General features: G+C 38.1%; 1 protein-coding gene across 1 annotated transcript in view; it reads left to right on the plus strand.

The window, feature by feature from the left end:
* LOC307170569 (NACHT, LRR and PYD domains-containing protein 3-like) overlaps positions 1-24,164 on the plus strand; it is a 58,354-nt gene that overhangs the window by 25,455 nt on the left and 8,735 nt on the right. Inside the window, exon 6 of the mRNA XM_079891712.1 lies at positions 13,506-13,679. Coding sequence (XP_079747838.1) covers positions 13,506-13,679 — 174 coding nt within the window. The remainder of the gene's footprint in view (positions 1-13,505; positions 13,680-24,164) is intronic.

A 24,164-nucleotide genomic window follows, 5' to 3' on the forward strand; every position in this document is an offset into this window, starting at 1 on the left:
GGAGGTGCAAGACCATTTAATGCCTTAAATGTTAGAAGTAATATCTTAAAGTGAATACGTAATGCCACGGGTATCCAGTGTTGAGCAGAGGAGTAACGTGAGCAGAATGCCTGGTCGATGTGAGAACATACTGTAATCGATTGATGCATGAATTAAGGTGTCAGCATCAGATAGAGAAGTTCGAAGGTGTGCAATATTACGAAAATGGAAAAAAGAGTTTTTAACAACAGAAGAAATATGAGAGCAAAAAGAGCTGAGTCAAATACAACACCAATGTTACAGATGGATGAAGAAGGCTTAACATGAACCCCGTCAATATCAAAGGACCGGTCCATCCTTTTGACTGAGGCAGCAGAACCAATCATCAATATTTAAGTTGTGTTATTATTTAACTTGAGGAAATTCGGGGACATCCAATGCTTGATATCCCTGATACATGCAGTAAGTGAGTCGGGCAGGGAATGCTCTATTAGAGCTGGTGGTGAGGTAAATTTGAATGTCATCAGCATAGCAATGAAACTGAAGTCCATGCATGTATATGAGGTCACCAAGTAGATATAGATAAATGATGAACAATAGTGGGCCAAGAACTGAACCTTAAAGAACACCCAGTGTAAGCGGAGCAGTGACCTATAGTGATATAATACTTTCTGTCGCTGATGTAGGAAATGATCCAGGAAAGAGCTGAACCAGTGATGCCGATATCACTAAGGCGAGAGATGAGTATTTAATGGGAGACTGTGTCAAATCCAGCACTTGTTTATTAACCCTGAATCCATGGACAGAAGAATGTCATTAACCACCAGTGGTGGAAAGAGTACTGAAAAAACATACTCAAGTAATAGTACCATTACATTCCAAAAAATGTAGTGCGAGTAGAGTAAAAAGTACTTGTCCAAAAAACTACCTGAGTAAGAGTAAAAAAAGTAGCTAATTTAAAAGTACTCATGAGTAGTGAGTACTGAGCTGCGGATTCTACCCCCTTATAATAAACACTGTGCACTACAATTCATAAAGTAAAAAAGCATTGTACATACTGTAATTCACATTATAAAGATTGAAGAATATATATCATTCATCTTTTTAAAATGCATCAAAACAGTACACTCATCACCATTTAAATCATATTGTTTAAAAAAAAAACATTAAAAATTAGGCGTAAGGCCACTGAGCCTGAGCATGCTTGTTGCACATAAAATATCAATGTTCATAACTGTGCAAAGAATTAAAAAAACCTTTAGAAACTCATCCAATAGTTAAGCATCACACACCATGAGATGGGGTAAATAGAGATGAAAAAATACCCAATTTCTCTCCAAAACGGTACCAGTTTTTGTGTTTTGATAAAGAAATGAGAATCACTAATATTATCAGTTTACCTTACTCAACTGAAAAAGCTGTGAACTAACACTAATTACACTGTAATTCCATGCCATTAAATACGTTACAATTTAAACGTAAATGCACATTGTTCTAGAAGGGTGGCATCATCCCTTAAATTTTACACAGCTATATTTACTCAAATTGTAATGCTGATAATATAATTTGTAAGGAAAATTATGCATTAAATAGGGAAGTAGCCTATATCCGGGGAAACTTTTACAAAAGAAACAAAACACACAGACTAATGCATCTCTTTGTAGTCTTGGCGAAGCTGTTTTATCAGCAGCATCCACAACAACAAATGTTTTTGCGCAAGTGCACTTGCTAAATGAAGGCGGATTGTATGAAATGGATCAATCAAAAAATGTTGTTTATTTAATGTTGACAGAAACGCAGGTCAAGTTAACGCCATGGTTCATAATGTGCACTGCATACTGAATCTAGTCCTCCAATTTCAGTACAGAAGGTGTTTTTCCACAGTTTTAGAGTGTCCCCAACACACATTCACAGCGCGCACCACGCGCAACGAGCTGCTGACTTTTCCAAGTGACTCCTGCATGTCGAGCGCGACAGCCCAGGGAGAGACAGCAGTGCACAGATTGCGACGCACGTCTCTATAATATATTAAGTAAATGGGAGCGGGAATTCACCGAATTATGAACTCAGCACTTGAGTTTCTTTACACTGTACACAATACCCCCAACCTCACATCAAATGTCAGTCCCTGTAGATAGGCCAACCTTATGTATTGTGTATCATGTATTAATGTGTCTGTCTGTATGTATATGTATGTTATTTTGTATGTTTAATGCTTATTGTTTAATGTAATGCTGGAATCTGTACTAAAGAGCTGTACTGGAAACAAATTCCACCAGCCTGGCTGTGTGGTCATTAAAATTAAATCAAATTAAATCAAATCAATAAATATAATAATAAGCAGAAATGTGAAATGTACCTTAGCATATTAGAGGAAGACGCTGATATCTCTATTGAATTGATGCTTGGAGAATGCACTTCCACAGCAGCCACGAGTAACAGCAGATAGGCTAGCTAGCAGTTAAAGTTTTCTATGCAGAATTTGATTTGACGACCGATTACTCGATCCAATCACGTTGATGGATAAAAATAAAATTTTAAAACAAGCATGTAACGAATAACGACCACAAACAGAAGGAAAGTAGTGGAGTAAAAGTACCGATACATAACTTAAAATATACTCAAGTAAAAGTAAAATTACACAATTTTTAAACTACTCAAAGTACAATTTCTGAAAAAAACTACTTAATTACAGTAACGTGAGTATTTGTAATTCGTTACTTCACACCACTGTTAACCACCCCAAGAAGAGCAGTTTCAGTACTATGAGATGTGCGATATCCTGACTGAAATGGTTCAAAAAGACCATTAGGATCTAAGTATGATCTCAGTTGTGAAGCCACAACTTTTTCAAGTATTTTGCTTAAGAATGGTAAATTAGATATTAGATATAAGCTGGCAGGACGTGGAATTAGACTTCATAATTAGATCACTTATGGCAGCAGAGGTAGTCAGAGTAAAAGCAGAGAGAGTTTGTTGAATGAGCTGAATCAGCTTACATCAAATGAACATTTGAGTCACTTTGGTGTCTTTGGTAATGGATTCAATTGACTTTAATGTGTCTGAAAAGAATTGAGAAAAGCTATTCACAAGCACTGCAGAGCCAGAAATAACATTTTGTGGTGGATTAGTGAGATTGTTAACTATAGCAAAGAGTGATTTGGGCCTGCACATGGAATTCTTAAAAATACAGTTGTTACTCAACCAGAATAATACGCCAATTTTTCATACGGCGGTAAAATTGGGGATGTGTATTTGCTGCCTTTTACCGCTAAGTGGCGCTATAATCTTAGACTTTGAAAAGTGTCAGTTTATTATCTCTATTACATAATCTGACGCTGCGCTGCGGCTCATTGAGAGCGATTGAGAGCTGGTAGCAGATAAGTTCAAGTGAAACATTGTAGTTAAACGAATTCATAATCACAATACTGAAATTACATTACAACTTTAGAACTGAAACAAATGTAGGCTTCTATTATTGCATCAGATTTAAGCAAAGTAGGCTAAACTTTAACATAGTGTGCCCAATTTTTCTAAAGGCAATGCATGTCAATAGTAGGGATGCTCCGATCCGATATTTGTTTCGGGTATCGGCTCAGATATGGAATAGAATTTTAGATCGGGTATCGGTAACAAAGGGCCCGATCCGTAGGGGCATCAAATTACAGCGAGAGCGATTCAAAAGCTTACAAAGCAGTCGGCTCTCTAAACACACTCGCGGTAATTCTATGATGTGCGCAAGTGTGTTACATCACGCGCTAGCAACATGCGCAGAACGCAGGCGGCAGGTAAACAGTTTCCAATTCAAACAAGCTAATTTGCATGCCTATCAACACTCCTGTTTTCCCCCAGAGTCTCCTGTATTTCACACCCATCTCCCACCCCCCTCCCATTTTTTTTTCTCCCGTGAAACTCCCGTAATTTGTATGGCCCAAACCTTGTTAAATGAATAACCACATCAATTTATTATTCCAAGTTTGTCCGATTGCCAGATCTTGTATTAAACATATCCTACTCACACAATCAACACTTCATACAAATTTCAACCCATTTGTGAGCTCAAACTGGCAACCTACAACCCAGTTGCGCTGTTGACGTCTGCGCAGGTAGTAGTTGGGAAGTTGGATAAGCATCACTGGTAGAAATGGGAGGAGAAGACTCAGTGGTAAATATTTAACGCAATTAATGCAGCATCCGTTTTAAAATTAATCGCTAAAAATAAATAAAAAAGAAACATGAATAAATCTTATCCATTCTTTGTTTTATTTTTATTGAATATCATGTATTTATTTGTTAATATCTGCGCAATTAATGTGTATTTTAGCCATCCAGAACCACCCATAAAGTTAAGAAAGTAATGTTTAAGTCAAGCCTGCCTGATGCCTTTCACAAAATAATGATGCCAGTTTCTTCCACACAGTGAGGCATACTGTTTATTAGGTAATTCAGCACTGTTTTTATTTTAGCATCGGATCGGTGATCGGTATCGGCCGATACTGAATCCCAGATATCAGAATCGGTATCGGAGGCAAAAAAGGAGCATCCCTAGTCAACAGATTATGTGTCTTATACTTCATGTTATTTCAATTTGTTAAAGGTGCTGTATGTAGCTTTTCTACCAAAACGAATCCTTTTTTTATTGCCTGTGTGTGAAGGGGTTGTAATCTCACATTAAAATTACCGGTATCCACTTTGCGGGTTTTGCTATTACCTCTGAAAGCAAGTATACTTATTTTTATGTGAAGGTCCCGGGTCGGATTTACCGCCAGTGACGTCACCTGCATGCGCGCTCCCGAGCCTCTCGCCTCGTCTAGCCTACTGACTTTGCACTCAACAGCGACGACACTGCAACTTATGACATGGACTTATGACTTATGCTTCTTATGACATGTTTGATAACACTAAGAAACGACCTATGCCCAGCAAAACACAGACTCCAACACAAACTCCACATATTGATAAAAAATAAAATAAAAAGTTTTTTCTGCTGAAGCTCGTAAGGCCAGACGTGAATCGGATAAACTTCGGGTAAAAAACACGGATCAACATCGGCAGGGCATTTGAATAATGGAGAAACCTTATCTACAAACCTAGAATGTACATTTCCTGAAGAAAATGTGAAGTAGTGCTTGCAGTGACAGAATTCGGCACGGTTGATAGGGTTCCATACTTATCATGGTACGAGCATGGAGCATTAGTTAAACGTCAAGCTGATAAAAGTAGCCTATTATTGTAACGTTGCAGTGAGAGTTTACCTGAGTTTCCAGCATGTTGTTAGCCTGGCTAACGTCAGACCAAGTCTCATTTGAGACTTGGTCTGGGAACCACGTGTTCATTTTCTCGTATTTGAGGCGTGGTTTACGAATGCCCAGAGCCGTTTATTGGGCGCTATGAATGTCTATCAAATGCGCCTGTATGTAGCTCATAGCCAATCGTTTCAATTATACCAGATGACGTATGTAGAGTGACAGAAATTCGACGAGGAAAAAGACGATGGGTCAAAGATTTATTTGTACACAATGGCGTTTAGCGATTATTACCGTTTGTGCAAGATAAACATGAAGGTAGAAGATAACGTCGAGTCTGATGCCATGTTGGATCCATAGATATAAACAAACTGCTTCGGTGTCGTCATCGTCTTGCTGCTCCCTCCCCGTTCTGTGATTGGTTCCCTTTTTCAGGGGAAAATTTGGTCCATGGTGTCCAGACTGCCTAGCAGCGTGAATAAAATCGCGCTGCGAGCAAGGCAGTATGGGGAAACCCAGGCTAGCATGTTGTGGGATGCTTTGTGTGTTACGTCCGGTTGCGTCTCAGTCTGGCCGGTACCCACAGTGCTTGCTCATAAATTCGAGCACGCGTAAGAGCACGCGCTTGTAAACTTATTGGTTGCAATCTGAAACATCACCACTAGAGGCCGCTAAAAACTAAATACAGCACCTTTAATAGATTTATTAACTGAAACATAACAGTGAAATAAATTAAATTAAATGATCGTAAAATTAAAACATTGATCAGGACTTGCTAACCGATGTTAGTTGGCAGCATATGTGTTTTAGAATTCTTTATTAAGAATTAAATAGGCTTACAGTAGGTTGTTATGATTTGCATAATTTTCTTTAATAAATAATAAAAACATTTCAACATAAAACATTGCAATAAAAAAATATTACATCAATGAGGCTTTGCATGAGCATAAGCAGGGCTGTACAGTGTGACATATCTGCTATGGAAGAAATATGATAGTATCGTGCTACAGCGCACATTCTATCAGCTGCAGTGCTGGCGCCTCAGTCCCAATACTGTAAAACTCGACGTACATTCACATCACATGTTAATGCAGCGGTAGAGTTACACTCACAGGACACTGCACTTATTCGCAATCACAAAAGTTGTCACAAATTATTTGCTCGTGCTTTAAAGCTTTGCCAGGTAAACATTTCTACATTCATTTCATCCTTTTAATGTTAATAAAACAACAAAAGAGAAAAAACACTCACTACTAGATTTTTATCTTCGCCCACTTTGGCCTAAATGTCCTAAATTTGGCCTAAATAAAGATAAGCATACATCAAACAATGAGAATATATGTGACCCTGCCTGTGAAAACCCAGCTAAAGGAATTTTTTTTTGTGATTCAATGTTTTCTACATAAAATCATCCTACACAATGTAAAGAACATTCTGTGAAAATATAACCTTGATATCTGTAATATTGACTGAGTAAGGCCATGTCAAAGATTTGCTCAAATTCGGGCTCAGAAAATCATATTTTTGAGAAATTCCAATTTAAAAAGAGGTTATTTGTTAAAACTGCAACACATTTGATCCATAGTTATCCTGCATATGTGCCATATAACACATTAAAGCTGAGATTCTCCCCTTTTTAGTGATATGAGACATTGGTGGAAAAATTCTTAAAGTTTTGTAAAACAGGTCTATTTATTATGATGTGCATGTCCAAAAAGCTAAAAGCATAAAAACATTGAAACGAATGGGGGAACCACAAGAGCTTGATCGTAGCAACAATTACCATGTCAATTCAATGGAATGATTTAATGTGTAACTTTATTAGTAAAATGTAATATCAGTGAAAAAAAATGTCAATAATATATCAATTAAATAACATAAACATTTCTCATTCTCTTACTGGCCCACGGTGTAACATTGAGTAAATCTGGAGTAAAAAATAAATAAATAAATAAATACAATTTTAAGGGATAGTTTACCCAAAAACTACAATTCTGTCATCATTTACTCACACACAAAACCGGTTAAATCATAATTTGGGGCAATTCCACCGAGATTAATATCAAGCAAGCTGTTTATAGCAAGCAGCTATTTTCCGTTCCTGCTCATGCTTCGGTGTCGCCATGTCAGATGTCAAAACAACGCATTACCATCCAGCAAATAACACGTAGCAGGCCAAAAACGTCCTTAAAATAAGTTTAATATTACTGGCAGAATACTGAGCTACAAAACAAATAAGCAGTTCTTAAAATATTGGCTATGACAAGAAAAAATCACCTCAGACATCTAAACGCGGCTAAACGCGGCTTACATCTCATTTTTTTTTATTGTGTTGACCTGATTACCGCTCGCGGATTGATATTAAAGTCTGTTTTTACTCTTTCTAATAGAAAAGACATAGAAAAGAAGTTCCTAGACCGAATGATATAAGAATCAGCAGTGTTGTTGCGCGAAATAAACCCAGAGACGAATGAAATCAATGTTTAGGAAGCCCACGTCCGTTTTTTTTGTTTGTTTTTTTCTTCGCAGAAGTATAACGTAGTGTCAATAAAATCATTAATTTCAGTATTTATCATGTTATAAATGAAAAATGTAAGTATTGCATCTCAAAACCATTGGTATAATCTATCATTTACAGCAATAAACACACATGGCCTATTTTTGTCATTTTTATGGCTATGACTACTTTGACGCTCGTTAACTCATAATTCGATTCTGCGACTTTAGCCGGGGTTTCACAGGCGGGGTCACATATTATCTAAAAACGAAACCATCATTTACACAGTCCAGCATCAGACAACAACAGCAGAGCATTAATGTTTCATTTCTGCTCCATACAGGCATTTGTATGCTCTCCACAATATCTAGCTTGTCCAATGGACGATTTTCTTTAAAACATAAACCTCTTTTACAGCACCACTCGGCTCTTCTGACGATGATCATTCATTCTGCTTCAGGGTCTCCTCTCTGCACTAACGTCTGCACGCTCCCACGCGAACATTTGCCTATGTTTACCTGTTGCCGAGCCCCGCCTTGATGCAGTGATTGACAGGGTGGGACGGGGCGGGGACGTGATTGGCTTGGAATGCATTTTCAATTTGCACATTGAATTTTGCTACATTAATTGACATTTAATGAAAATGCAATCGCAAGTGTCTTACCTACGAGTGTAAAGGTAATTAAGAGAAATAACATTTAAATTAGGGATGTCCCGATCCGATCACATGATCGGAAATCGGGCCCGATCACGTGTTTTCAGACTCGATCGGAATCGGACGTTACCTCCCGATCAGGACTCGGATATATATATTCTCATTATTTTTTAACACATCAATATGTATGCGGTGGCACAGAGTTACGCCGGTTTCACATTGCACGCGTTAGTAAGCAGCGCAGGAGCAGTGCGTATGGTGAGCTATTTTTTACAGTCTATGATGGTGAGCAGGAGCAGGACACGCGCGTTTTGCTTTCACACTGGCAGCGTTTGTCACGCGCGGCTGAACCGCGGGTTGTGTAGGCCACAGACAGAGTACTCCATAATGGATAAGTTGGCATTGCTTTTTTTTGTTTTCAAATACATTTAAGAGAAAAGACTTGTCAAGAAGCTTATTTTATTAATAATTTCATTTATAACTTTTGTTTCATCTTTGATTTTATTGTTATGGCAACAAGTTTGTTTTTGGACATTTGTTTTCTTTTTAAATTGCTGTTGGTCATTTGATTGACTGTTTATAACACAATAGATATCATCAATGCACTTTTTGGATAAAACTGCGGTGTATTTTGGCCATGATCAATGTATTGTCACTTTAATTCAGCAAAAGCGGCGCAGCAAAAATAGACTCGGCGCCAAAACGATCGCGGCACTGCTGCTCTGCTCTGCTCTGCTACGCACTGCCGCGCCGCCTCTGCGCGCGGTGTGAATGCTCTAAAGCCTGGTTTAATCTGGTAACATGGGCGGCGAAAAAAAATATGCGCTGCACGCTCTGCTAACAGTGCAGTGTGAAACCGGCGTAAGAGTTAGGAGTGCAGTTCCTAAAAGCACATTACTGGCTTTGCAAACACTGTAGCACTTTTATTTTTTATTTGTTTACATGCCTGCCGGGTATTTTAAGTTGAGGTGCTATTTGTTTATATATTAGACTTTTTTATATTTACTGTTGCACTAAAGTCCAAAAGTGAAGAATTTATGTATTACTTGATTGTTCAAGCTACCTCACAGAAGTGCTCTGTTTGTTAATAGAGTTGTTGAATGTTAAAATAAGGTGAATTAAATAAAAAATAAGGAACATCCTGGATCTGTTTTTTCGCTCTTCTTTATTCTTTTTTTATGTATTAAGTATCGGATCGGGACTCGGTATCAGCAGATACTCAAAATCAAATGACTCGGACTCGAGGGCAAAAAAAACCTGATCGGGACATCCCTAATTTAAATGATCATGTTGCTACAAATTTTGCCTGAACATGTTAAACCAATCTTATCATTTCTGTAATACATTTTAAATTTGCAACTTATAAAGCGTTAAAATATGCATTCAATTTACATATTAAACCTAGTGTATTAAATGGCAAATGTAAATTATATAATTTAATTTTAATTTTGCACCAAATGTTGCACAAATGTAATGGAAAATGTAAATGTATATACAGAAATGCATTACAATTTTACATATTTCATTGTCATTTTGCATATTATGTTTCAAATTGAATATTGCTACCGATATGCTTCCATACAATACAGGAGCAGAAGCTCTGGTTATGATTTTATCAGATCTGAGGGGGGGTTACGATAACGTTTTTGTCAAAGACCACATCCAGATCGAATTCAGAACAATGATCAAAATACAGATGGAGTAGATCAAGTCCATCAACACCCCTAATGCTTGCACGGGCCTATAGCTCATCGTGAATCGACATTTAATTCAGTAACATTAGGCGGTTTTGATTTATATGCTGTTTAATGTTGGTGATCGCGTTATTTCACATATGCATATGATTACATATGAGATCCCTTGTTTCAGAATCTTCTTTGTGTTTTGTTCAGGAGATTCAGAACTCTTTCAGAAGATGCGTAATGGTGTGGAAAGAGTTAATAATGTAATCACCTTGGTGTTCTTCTAATGCAGTATGTCCTTCTTTTTTTTTCGGACCACAGAAGGAGATTTAAAATAAAATATCCCGCTCACGCTCATCCACATAATGGGAGTGAATAGCGACCAGAATCAAGCTTAAAAAAAGATGCAAAAGTATCACAGAATGGTCCCATGTGACGTGTCTTATATTCCAAGTGTTCTAGGGTTATATGATACTGTTTGGTGAAAAACAAATAGAAATTTAATGTGTTACTTAATGAAAATCCTGATATTGGCTTCTGGTATTTTGTGCATGACTGTGCATTCATGAGACTCGATTAGCATCGCAGTTCACTCCACCTTACCCAGAAGTTGGATGTGTGCTTGGTTTCATAACGTCTCGCTCCGTCAGAGCCAGTCGTCAACGGCCGGTAACTCATAGGGTTCCAAGGGGTAATGCCAGTGGAGGGTTTCTGAAGGGAATTTTGAGCATATTCTGCCCAGGGTAAGAAGCGGCTCTAGTCCGACTGATTCTGCTGACAGTATAATCTAAGAAACCTTGTGAGTTCTTGGTTCAGGCATTCGGTATGGCCGTTCGATTGTGGGTGATATCCTGATGTGAGGTTTATATTTACATTAAGCTGGCGGAAGAAGGTTGTCCAGACCTGAGATACGAACTGGAAACCCCCGGTCTGAGACAATATCTTCAGGTAGTCGATAATAGCGAAACACGTAGTGGGAGAGATATTCTGCTGTTTCGAAAGCTGTTGGGAGCTTGGGTAGAGGTATTAATCGACGTGCTTTAGAAAAATGACCAATGACTGTTAATATAATGTTGTTACCCTGGGAGGCCAGGAATTCAGTAAAAAAAATCAATAGCAATGTGTGACCAAGGTCATCGAAGAATGGGTAGTGGCTGTAGAAGGCATGCTGTGGGTTGTCCAAAAAAAATTGCTGTGTGTAATACTGACAGTTACTAACGTATGTGATTTGTGTCTCTGAAGAAAAGGTAGACCAATGATGACTGGATTGTGAGGGGAACGGTTGAGGTAAAAGCATGTTTGCTCTGTGTGTAGAACTCCAACTACACACAAGTAGGGTCCGAGACAAGTAGGGCCGTAGTTATGATGGTACTCATAGAGAACATTATCTTTACAGTTACTTCTATACATGAAGTGTAATGACCAGGAACAATGGAGGTACTCACTAGTGATGTTACATATGACACTGAAGCTTCAAAGTGCTTATCGAGTACACAGCGCAATTTCTCATGAAGCTCCGTGTCGGAGCGCGTATTGTTTTCAGAGAAACGTGATCAACGAAAAACTAAGCCTCACTTTTTTTCTAGTCAAGTGAATGCTTCACTTTGCATTTCAGAATGTTTGAACCCAGAACACTACTCTACGGGTTATTGGAGGTTCAAGTCCGTTTAATAACATTTTTTTTATATATAAATATAAGCCTATAGTCTATATTACATGATCATATATTCTGCCATATAAACACTATTAAAAACTATAAAATAATTAGAGCACTATTTACTTGCATTAAACAACTCTATTGGAATTATTATAATTAGTATTATGACATTTAATTTACTGCCACACTTTAATATGTCAGTTGTATTATCAGAAAACTGAATATTTAGCGTTGTCAGGCTTTTATTTGTGCTTAATGGATGAAACAATGGCGCTGCGCACTCTGGTTTATGGCTGCTATAAATTTGACCTGCCACAGTTTTCAACACTGCTGATGCTTCGAATCTTTTTCCAAAACAATCAAAGAAAAGCTTCAAAGATTCAAGAAGCTTTGTTTCTCCATCCCTAGTACTCACCCTCGGAGTTTACTGTTGTGTTGGTCAAATTTGGCAGTTTGCTCTCAGATGTCCTGATTGGCTGCAATACAGACACAGATGTTCCCTGATGCAGCGTTCTTGCTCCTCTGTGGGCAGATGAGTTCATCCAGCATGGGTCCAGTGTCATCCATAGGGAAGTTTGCTTAGTGAAGAGGGTTAGAGAATCTGTTTGTTTTTCGAGAGTGAATGAGATAGTCAATATGGATCGCTAAATCGATGCATTGATCAGTTGTGGGAAAAATGCTCAGAAATGTTAGCCATGGCAAAACAAGACTTTGCACTGAGCCTAGCGTGTTCAGAGCTTAAATAGTCCATGAAACGGGGAACAGGTATTTGTGCAATCAGTCCAGGTATGCGAGTTCTGGGATTTGTAGTCAATACTCAGTTAATACTGTTAATACTCAGATGAGAGAGACCTGTGGCAGATGGGATGATTTTCGAAGGTAGTGTTTGTAACTATCTAGAAGTACAGCAATCAGTTCAGATGCAGAGATGCACATATACAGAGATGATCAGTTCAGATGCAGAGATGCACAGATACAGAGATGATCAGTTCAGATGGACAGATACAGAGATGATCAGTTCAGATGCAGAGATGCACAGATACAGAGATGATCAGTTCAGGTGCACTCCATGTTTCCACTTATATTATATAAGTTATATATAATTATAGTGATCTGTCATATGCATTTAAGAGTGTCAAAATGTTTAATTTGAAAGTTAAGACCTTGTTCTTATCAAAATAACAAAGCTCATAGCAATTATTTGATAGGAGTAAGTAACAGGCTATTTATTGTGTTTGTAAAATGATTACCTTCATCTGGGTGTGGATGGTGATGATCCCACAGGTGCTGTACATATAGATGTGTTCTCCGCTTTTTCTGACACTTTTCATCTGAATGTTTTGCATATTGCATACCTGTCTTCAACTACTCCTGAATCATGTTTAGAGAGCCAACATGCCCCAATAGCTTATTTAATTTGTTTCTTCGGCAAGTACAAGAGATTGCATTGTTCCACCATGTTTTCAATTTGAGAGTTTCACATGTGCTGAAAGTTGATTTGCACACACCCTGCCTTACCTAGACAATCACCTAGTGAACTCAGCTACTATAGTAACACCCTCACAGAGTATCCAGACAGAGGGCATGCCACACACAAGTCACAATAACGCACAATAACGTGACCATTGTAATCACTTTCAATTTTGAAATTAGGTAATCTCAACATCACTAATTGTAATCAATCAGAGGTCCTTGTAAAGATAATCGATGGGTTGAAGAGCCGTGCTTATTGTAATGTATATTCTCTAAAAATAAAGCACACTGACATGAACACTTACTGTTGTTGTAGATTATCTCAGTGTTTGGTGACAGAAGAAGGTTGTGCTGCTCTGGCTTCAGCTCTGAGTTCAAACCCTTCACACCTGAGAGAGCTGGATCTGAGCTACAATCACCCAGGAGAATCAGGAGTGAAGCTGCTCTCTGATACAATGAACCATCCAGACTGCACACTGGACAAACTCAAGTAAGTGGACCAGTAAGAATCATCCTGGCTGGTGTGTATGTGAGAGAGACTGAGAGTTTTTAATAGTTTTTGTACACTGAAGGAGTCCCAGTGTGTTAAAAAGTGACACCAAGCAGTCCTGACAAAGCATCCAGGCGAGTTGTTAGTGAGAATGTGTTGAGAAAATAATGTATAGACTCTGATACTATAGAAGCTGTAGAAACCTCACAAAGACATAGTACTGGAACTTCCTCCTTCATTTCCCAACATACTCTTTAAGAGACCCCCATCTCACACCGTATACCCAAACAGATAACCTTCTCGAACATGTCTGTGAACCCATTTATGACACGGCGCGTGTGTGAGAGAGGTTATTTTATATATATGTTTAAAACTTTATTTCACAGTCAAGTTACAAATAAAATACAAAAATTAAATCCCCCATAAAAGTACAGAGAAAATGTTATTATAACAGCACTGCATTTCAAAAGATGTCATATTGTTCATTACTATAATGTTAAAGATCAACAACAATCCTAGACATAAACGCATGAACAGCCACAGTTGTTGTTTTGGAAAGCAATTTTAAGACTTTTCTTTTTTTTTTTTTTTTTTTCACCCATCCAAGCATTTGCCTTCAAACAGTATCACTTATCACATTTATTAAAAACTGTGACAAAGCATTTTTAATCATGTATGTTATAACCAATCACACACGTTTCTGTTGAGTTTGAGTGTGATGGCCAATCAGTGGCGTTCAGATTAGTCATCGCTGAACCGAAGTGCGCGCTTTCTCTGGCTGAATTCTGACTGAAACTCGAGAATTATCCCATCATAAACAACAAAGTGTCAGATTTCTGTCACTTCTGTCTAGTTCAATTATTGGTTTTGTGACAGAGCTCTGACACTCTCGGTTTTGTCTCATCTTTGTCTTAGTGCACGGTTACAAGCGTCAAAAGTGTGTGTTTCGACAGCCAAATGTGCGATTTGCCATAAAAGCATGCGTTCTTAAAGTGCACTTTGTGGTCACGGATTTTGCTTCAAAACGCGCGTCCTCGACGTGTGATCTGCTTTTTAAAACGCACGTTCTCGACGTGCGCTTTGGGGTCACCGAAAATGCACGTTTTTGACGCGGATATCGTAACAAAAATGGGCGTCAAAAACGTGTTTTGAGTAGGACAAAACGCATGTTATGAACGCATAAACAGGAAAATCAAACAGGCAGTGCAAACGTGTGTGAAGTGTCCAAACAGGTGAAAAGAACGTGCTCGTTCCCTATAGTGTTCTCGAAATCGCACGTCGAATTAAACGCAACAGACAACAACTGACAAATAAAGACACTTGTTTGCTGGCTAGACCACAAGATCTGTCGTCGCTGTTCTTTTTTTTTCTTTTATAAATATAGGATTTGTATTAAATATATATTCATTGAGTAGAATCGAAATCGAATTTAGAATCGAAATCGAATCGAATTGAGAGCTTGCGAATCGAAATCGTCTGGATCGATCGACGCCTGTTTTCGGTTGAAGTCCAAAGTAGTCGATTGCCGAGTTCATGCGCATAGGTTTAGTTACCTATGATCACGCGCGTGAACTCGGCAATCGACTACTTTGAACTTCAACCGAAAACAGGATGTAAACAGAGATATTTGCGCTGGCTTAACATAATTTTTATACATTTCTTTCACATCTACTGCAGTCAGATTCACTCGTGTTCACTCTGAAGGAATCACTCACATGACCTGTGCACTTGTAATGACACATCAAGGATGTTAAGAGGCTAAAAGCAGGTTTAGTACTTGCCCCATTGAAGTCAACAGGGTGCAAATTTTTAAAATAGAATAACTCGGTGTAGGCAACACCGATTTTTGTCGTTGTTCTCTGTATTGACAGCACTCCAAATGTACAAAAAAATGAGCTCAATGTTAAAATTGACCGGAGTTCTCCTTTAATGTCCTATAGCTCCCATCTTTCACATTAGATGTTTGTATGAAAAACTGGCAAAATAACAACTAAGTGCAAAATATTGCCTTGTCCTCTCTTTTATTTTAATATTTTAGATTAATCATTAAAATGCTGTCAATTTCACGCTCTAAATTCAGTATATGAGTCCATTTGTGTTGGATTTGCCGTACCGGTGTTGATTTTTTAACGGCCACTGGTAGAGTCACCGATTGGTAAAACCCTATGCACTAATTTCTATTTATTTTAATTATTAAAATAAAATTTTGTTCTTTGCCTGAACAAGTTTTTTTGTTTGTTTTGCAGTTCTCACTAATGCAAATTCAAAGACCTCATCCTTAAATGTTGATATTCTGCAATAATCTGTAAATAAAATGAAATAAAATAGCCTATAAAACAAACAAATCGATGTAGTGAAGACTCTTCGTCTGCTTTTCGCTTCAGCGTGTCAATCGGAGTATCAGGCAGTAAAACAGTGGGAGATCTTGAGGCTGGCGCGACACTTAGGAGCCAACAAGCGCGCTCAATTATGAACAAAAAGAGCATTGTCAAGGATTGCATTGTCTGTGTGCTCTAGTGTATCAATCGGAGTGTCTGGTAGATGTAAACAGTGAAAGATCTTGTGGCTGGTGCGACACTTAGTAAGAGCCACGAGATGCGCTCAATTGACCTCTCGCCGGCCCCTCCCCCAAAACGGCCATTGTCCAATCACACATCATAGCAACCGTTACTATGTGAGCAGGTCCGACAAACATTCTCCAACCAAGATGGTGAAGCGGTGCGCCCACGGCGTTTGTAAATATGTGGAATAAGGGCTGCCTCCGACAAAAAAAAAACATTTTCTAGTCGACTATAGTTATTAATTTAAGTCATTAGTGGACAAATCGCCCCTTTATATTAATTGTATTACTTAAATAGGCTATATAGCCTACAGGATAATGAGCGTTTACGTAATATAGCCGCACTCAAGCGCACGACCGCACGCATAAAGCTTGCCACAAAGAACTGGTAAAAGTAATTTGGGGTCAGTAAGATTTTTTTAAGAAAAGTAATAGGCAAAGATGCATTCAAATGATCAAAAGTGACAGTATAGACATTTATAACGTTAGAAAAGCTTTCTATTTCAGAAAACTCTGAAACTTTCTATTCATCAAAGAATCCTGAAAAAAAAAGTAAAAAAAAAAACAGTTTTCTACATTGATAACAATCAGAAATATTTATTGAGCAGTAAATCAGCGTATTATTCCCTCAGGTAGGCTAGTGAAAAAAGATTGCGTGGGTATTAGATATTTTTTTGCGATTGTCATGGGGTTTCTCAGATTTCGCTTGAGACCGGTAAGCATTAGCCTCGATAGTAGTCGTGTCTCCTTCATTGCGTATTTTTATATTTTGAATATATCCCTCCACTGCATACTGTAACCCATTTTGCCTCGATCTGGAGGATATCGCGGAGGTATTGCTCCAAAAAAGGCCACTGACATGCACGGGTATACCTCTTCCCGTAATGGCAATGTGTCGCGCTGGTCGTGTTTGACCATTTGTTTGTCGGACGTAGCAACAGCAACTAAGGGGGGCGGGGCTCGGCAAAATGCTAATTACGGGCAAAAAGAGCAAATAAAATATAAGATAAGATATATCTATAAATAAAGTTATTTCACCTCATTTACCAGTTTCTATGTTATTTAATGACATCATTATTACTGAGAAGTCTCGGATGGCCTCACTTCTAAACCATCACTTTATTAATGCAACCCATACAGTTTCAATGTCAAACCCTAATCCAGTCTCAATGGATACTTCAGTTACAAGCTCAGCAGATGCCCAACTTTCTCCGTCAAGCAACAATGGCTTCTCTTTTATGCCTCTTTCCACCTCTGAAGTCCAGGATGAACTCTCCAAGCTGAACACAAACAAATCTGCTGGCCTTGATGGTCTTGATCCCATGTTCTTAAAAGCAGCATCCCGCATTATTGCCGCTCCCGTCACAAGACTATTTAACATGTCCCTACAGCTCTCTGAGTTCCCTATTGATTGGAAATCAGCCATAATTTTTCCCCTCTTCAAAGGGGGTTCTGAATCTGATCCAAATTGTTATCGCCCAATTTCCATCCTACCATGCCTTGCCAAAGTTCTGGAGAAGCTTGTCCAAAAACAGTTAAATGATTTCCTGGATAAAAATCATATATTATTTGACATGCAATCTGGTTTTCAGACAGGACATGGGTGCATAACAGCCACCACAAAGGTCCTTGATGAGATAATTACAGCATTAGACAGCAAACAGGTCTGTATTGCCACCTTTATAGACCTCGCCAAGGCCTTTGACTCTGTCGACCATAGGATCCTCTTACATAAGCTTTCCAGTATTGGTCTGTCCTCCTCTAGCTGTGTTTGGTTTGCCAATTATCTCACCAACCGTGCCCAGCAATTGAAGGTTGAAAACATTATGTCAGACCCACTTATTATCTCTAAAGGTGTGCCTCAAGGCTCCATCCTGGGCCCAACCCTTTTTTCTATCTACATCAATGATATAGCCAGAGCTGCTGGCACCTCCAGGATTCATCTTTATGCAGATGATACCATTTTGTACTCAGTTGGTTCCTCTCCCAATTCTGCGGCTTCCAGTCTTAAACTCAGCTTCACCTCTATAGAGCAGTTCTTTGACAATCTCCACCTCCGTATTAACACCAGTAAGACAAAATGTATCCTTTTTAGCCGAAAACCAGTCACCGAGACTCCACTTACAATCACCTGCATGAACGGTATGGCTCTGGAGTATGTCAAAGAATATAAATATCTAGGTATCTGGTTGGATTCATCCCTGTCATTCATTACACACATCAATAACCTTCAAACAAAAGTCAAAGCTAGACTAGCCTTTCTTTTCCGCAATAAAGCTTCCTTTACTCATGCTACCAAATGCACCCTCGTTAAGATGACAGTACTGCCAATTTTGGACTATGGTGATATTATCTACAGAATGGCACCAAACACAGCCCTAAAAAAACTTGACACACTCTATCATTCAGCCATCCGTTTTGCCACTAATGCACCCTTTCACACTCATCACTGTGACCTGTATAAACTGGTGGGCTGGCCCTCCCTTCATACCCGGCGGCTCCATCATTGGTTTCTCTTCATATACAAGACAATCCTGGGCAAGACACTTCTCTATTTGTCATCTCTTCTTCATGCTGCTCATAACGCCTATCACACAAGATCAAGTAATTTGATTAAATTTAGTACCCCCCCTACTTCTACTATCTTTGGACGTAATGCCTTCCGCTTTGCAGCAGTACACGACTGGAACATACTACAAAATACCCTGAAACTTACATCTCTGATCCCAATCTCCACCTTTAAGCAGAACCTCAAAAATTACATAGTTGACTCTTGTTCCTGCTGACAATTATGAACCATATTTATACACACATATTTAAGCACTTTATTCTTTTTCTCTTTTCTTTGTTGTCTACCTTTTTAATTCAATTGCTTGTTCTATGTGTGTCATGTGTTTGACTATGTACAGTTGTACAGTATGTCCCTATTTATTCCTGTAGCCTCTTGGCCAGGTCATGTTTGTAAATGAGAAGTGGTTCTCAAACAGTTTACCTGGATAAATAAAGGTTAAATAAAAAAAAATAAAAAAATTAATGTGTTTTTTTTTTTTTTCTAAAAAATGTAATATTTCATAAGCATGCTAATGGTGTAGCTGAGGAGTTTTTCAGTAAATAGGTAGGCTACAAAAGTACTTCAGATCTCCCAAAACACAGCATTAATGTATAGATGAGAAGTAAACAAAACAATTATATATTTGTATTATAAAAAATGTTTTTGTTTTTTTTAAGTTCTTAAACGAGCAGTACGACAACTGTTTCTCCACAGCAATGTGCATTCTGGTCCAACCAAGTCTAGCAAGGAAACACTGGCAATATGCGAGAGATCTCTTGAGATTCTTTGTGCTACAGTGCAGAGAACTGTGGAGAAGCTTTCCTTGTGTGTGTGTGTGTGTGTGTGTGTGTGTGTGTGTGTGTGTGTGTGTGCACATTTAACTTTGTGCTTGTAGTATAGTGTTGCATCATAATTTCTGTGATTTTCATGACAAGTTATTGGTTTTATGGTCTAGTGGGGCATTATGGATCGAAACATCCGGAGTGTGACTTTAACAACATACAGCCAGATATTGCATTTATTTATTTATTTATTCAAACCTTGTTTAGGGCTGTCCAATAGCACATAACTGTGACAAGCCGTTTTACATTTCCTTGATTGGAATAATAGCAGGGTAAACTTAGTGGCATGGGAGGCCAGAGTAAATTAATTTACCATTTTATCTAATAGTGAAAGAACAAATCCACTGTTGAATTCCCACGATTTTTTCAATATAAAATAAAAATAGAGAGATGGATTAAGGCAGCCAGAATAGAGAAACATCAAATGAGATTTAAACTGAGCATTCATTTCTATCAGGTAAAATGCTGTAAATACATGACATCCGATCCGATCAAATTACCTCATCTTTTGCGGTCAAAACTGTCTGCGTTTAAGCAGCGTGTAGGCTATAATATGACAGGTCTCGTGCAGATCGCACTATACTGCCGTTCTCGACAATGTACATTACCTTTGTAAAAGTAGGTATTTAACACTTACTAGCATGAAGAACAAATATAGACACAGGCTGTGCATGGAGATCGATATAAGAGTCAAACTCTCTTCAATACAAAGACATTCCCTGTGTGAGTTCCTGTGTTTAATGTTGATCACATTATATGAAGATCCACACGATTGCGAATGTGACATTGATTTTATACAACAGTTCAACAAACGAAATATTAATGTTAAGTGATGTTCATTTTCAACACAGTTGTCAGTATTTTTTACAACAAAATAATAGCTCCAACGAAAGCCACAGCAGAACTGCAGCACAGCAGTGTGTGTGAACGAGTCATTAGAGTCAATGATTCAATGTTAATTCATAAATACAGCCACTGGCTTCATTTCTGAATGAATGACTCGATGACTCTCCACCTACTGTCGGTTTTAATTTATTATTTAAAAGCATCACTTCGTTTTTACCATCATTGCATATTTCTTCATTGAAAATTTATTATGAACATTTATTATTTAAAGCATTATTTTATAAAGGTATTTGTAACCAGAGTGTTGAAACCGACTGAATATGACACAGCCCCGCCTAAGATATTTTTCAGCAGCCGCCACTGATATATATATATATATATATATATATATATATATATATATATATATTGTGTGTGAGGACATTGTAACAATTACTATATTTTATCTACAATATAATAGCTGCATAAACGTAGCACATTATATGTGATAATAAAAACGTAGAGGGATATTGATATTTATCAGTGGCATTCTGTAAAATTGGCTGCGCTATGTCGTCTTTTGTTATTGGCCAATGCCTGCAGACTGCAGCCAATGGAAATGCTTCTCTATCAGTGCGCGTCTTTCTCACTGCTCACAGAACTTTAGACCGCTTGAGGTACATAAATAATCTTGGATGATGAACTGTAATATTGTTCGAAAATCTGAATAGAAACCGTTAGTTTAACAGATGTCATAACAGAAACTTTCGTATGGGTAAGCTGTATCAACGTATCTGAAATGATCCGGTCTAAAATAATAAAAAAACGGCCATCTTAAAATTAACCGGTTGTTTTGTTCAAAAAGAGCTTTTCGGATTTCGAAATCGAATTTCCGTTACACGTATCGAGTGAAAAAACAACAAACAGTAACAGATCCATAAACGCACACTGTAGGCCAATCCAGAAATACATGCGTGAGATGCAATATTATCTGCCTGCAGAGCCGGAGGCTGCATTTTCAGGACCCCACTTCTAGGACCCTAGTTTTTTGTGACAGCGCCACCTACCGACTCTGAGAACCGCAGTCTCAGGAACGCATTTCCAGGACCCTAGTTGTGCCAGGCAGTATTTCCACCCACCCAGTTTTAACTACATTAGAGTTTTACAGTTTTATTACACCCAAATACTACTTTATTTATTGCAATTCAACCTGGTTCCTAGGAATGTTGAGAAATTATTGGGTCTAAGTAGCATAATATAAAAACTCAAGTAAAATAAACAAGGTATCAAGTTATAGTCTTTTCAGTCACTAGATCGACCACATTTTCAAGTACAGAGGGAAGACAAGGATGACTCTGGGGGTAGATTGTGTATATTTTACAAAATAATATATCACACCTCAACTTGAACACACTAAATATTTTACAAAATAATATATCACACCTCAACTTGAAAACACTAAATATTTTACAAAATAATATATAACAACTTAACTTGAACACACAAAATATTTTACAAAATAATATATAATAACTGAACTTGCACACACAAAATATTTTACAAAACAACATATAATAACTGAACTTGAACACACACAAAAACAAATTTGTTCATGATGTGGACCACAAACAGAACTTCATGGACAACATCATCACTGACTCCTAAGAGAGAGAGAGAGAAAGAGAAGTGAATTAAATAAGGAACATTTAGTTAAACATGTTCTACTCTCTAATTTTTTTTTCTTAGTTACCAAACAGTGCACACATATCAATTAATGTTCATAATACTATTATTGCATACTGTTCAAAGATTTGAAAAAAAAAAAAGGTTTTGATGTTGTGGGAACAAAGGTTCTAGAAACACTCATGTCAATAAAGCCCATCTCAACTGAGGAAAAAAAAATAATAATAGAGAGATGCAAGAAATCTGAATAGAAATAACATTGACACGACTTTTTTTCTGACCATATATATATGAAAGCACTTCATATAGCATACAGTACACAGTAAATGACACAATCTAACATGTGGTATTTTAACAGTCAATTATTATAATGGCCTCTCTGATATGTCTGACTATTAAAATGTCATATGTCTCAACCAACATTATAAAACCATGTCAAAATGAAGAGACGTAGGCTACATATAACATGTATTGTGGGTAACGTTAAACAGGCTGACTGTGAGCACGTGACAGTGAAAACATTACGATTATTTTAACTGAATTAAAATGGAAAAACAATGTGTAATTAACAAGCTTTCAGAACGAACATGCTACAGTTTTATTGTGCTGTCAATAAGTCAACACAGGCTTATCACGCAACAGTTCCGTTAAATGAACGTGCTAACAATTCATTTTACAGCATTAGAGGCTGATGGGTGATGGCTATGCATTCAAGACTATTTATTTAGCAAATCACCATCACGTTTGCTACGTTAACTTTCCAATTAAATGCATCGCAATTGTAAAAATGTATTCGCATTTGATACTCACACTCTGATTGTCGTCCATCTTCGCTGCTTCACTGGTCCTCTAATTCGGTAGGTGGCGCTGTCACTAAAAACCTAGGGTCCTAGAAATGCGGTCCTAAAAGTGGGGTCCTGAAAATGCAGCCTCCGGCTCTGCAGGCAGACCCTACTCGTGAGATGCACAAAACACAAATGGCGACACATGCTGGTCAAAACTGTAAATGTAATACAGGCCAATCATGTAATGATGATACCTTTTACAAACCAACTGCAAATGTGTTTAACAGTTACAAAGTGAAATCTATTAAACACAATCTACTGGTTATGTAATACTGTACGCAGGGCCGGTTCTAGACATTATAGCTCAAACTAACGCGATTGCTGTAAAGGTGTTTAAACAGTCGGAATACCAGATATGTCATGATATAGCTAACACATTTGTGAATATTTTGAATAGAAAAGGGAAAAAAGCAGATCATCAGTCATTCAGCGCTATTCATAGATGCCACCTACGTCACTATAAATAGAACGCCGCCATATTTGCGACCGACTCGCCCGGTGTGGCCGCCCAAACTGCCCATTTGAATGAGCGAGAGAGACAGAGATACCTGGAGAAAATTTCTATTTTAGGCTCCGATCCTTATTTGTTACCCCCAGTTTTCTTTAGTCCATTATTATCTGCCCCAGGCTTATCCCATTTGGCCTTTCATGATATAGAAATACTTAAGTCATAGAGCTTCATGGCGCGCGTTCATGAGAGTCGAGGCGATGTCATGAATGAGTCTATGAATCTGCAGCTGTTCGGCTGGCATGAATGATCAGCACAGCCAAAGACATCAACCGAATATCATAAAAGACTGCCATATCTGTCCGAAAGAACAGATGTTCAATTACAGAGAAGAAGGTTTAATCATAGACAGTAAAAGAAATGGACACAGCGACCCCATTGGAACTCAATTGAGACAAGTGAAGCCCATTTTTAGCGATTTCTTAGCACTTCCTTTCCTGACGCGCAGACTCAAACCGAGCAAAGCGTTACACGGACCACGTGAGCAACCCGTCTGTCTTCTAGTAGCTGTGCCAAGAGAAATCTGAATCATTCCCTTCCGAATCTTGCAGAGACGGAGAGTGTGAGTAGGAGATGTCCATGAGCTTGGAGCAGGAGCAACTTTTGCTAGGTATTCTGATTAATTACTTTGTCATTTTGCCTCCACGTCTCCCCGATTGCCCATGAGCTTC

Source organism: Squalius cephalus (genome assembly GCF_949319135.1).
Source record: "Squalius cephalus genome assembly, chromosome: 1".
Lineage (NCBI taxonomy): Eukaryota > Metazoa > Chordata > Actinopteri > Cypriniformes > Leuciscidae > Squalius > Squalius cephalus.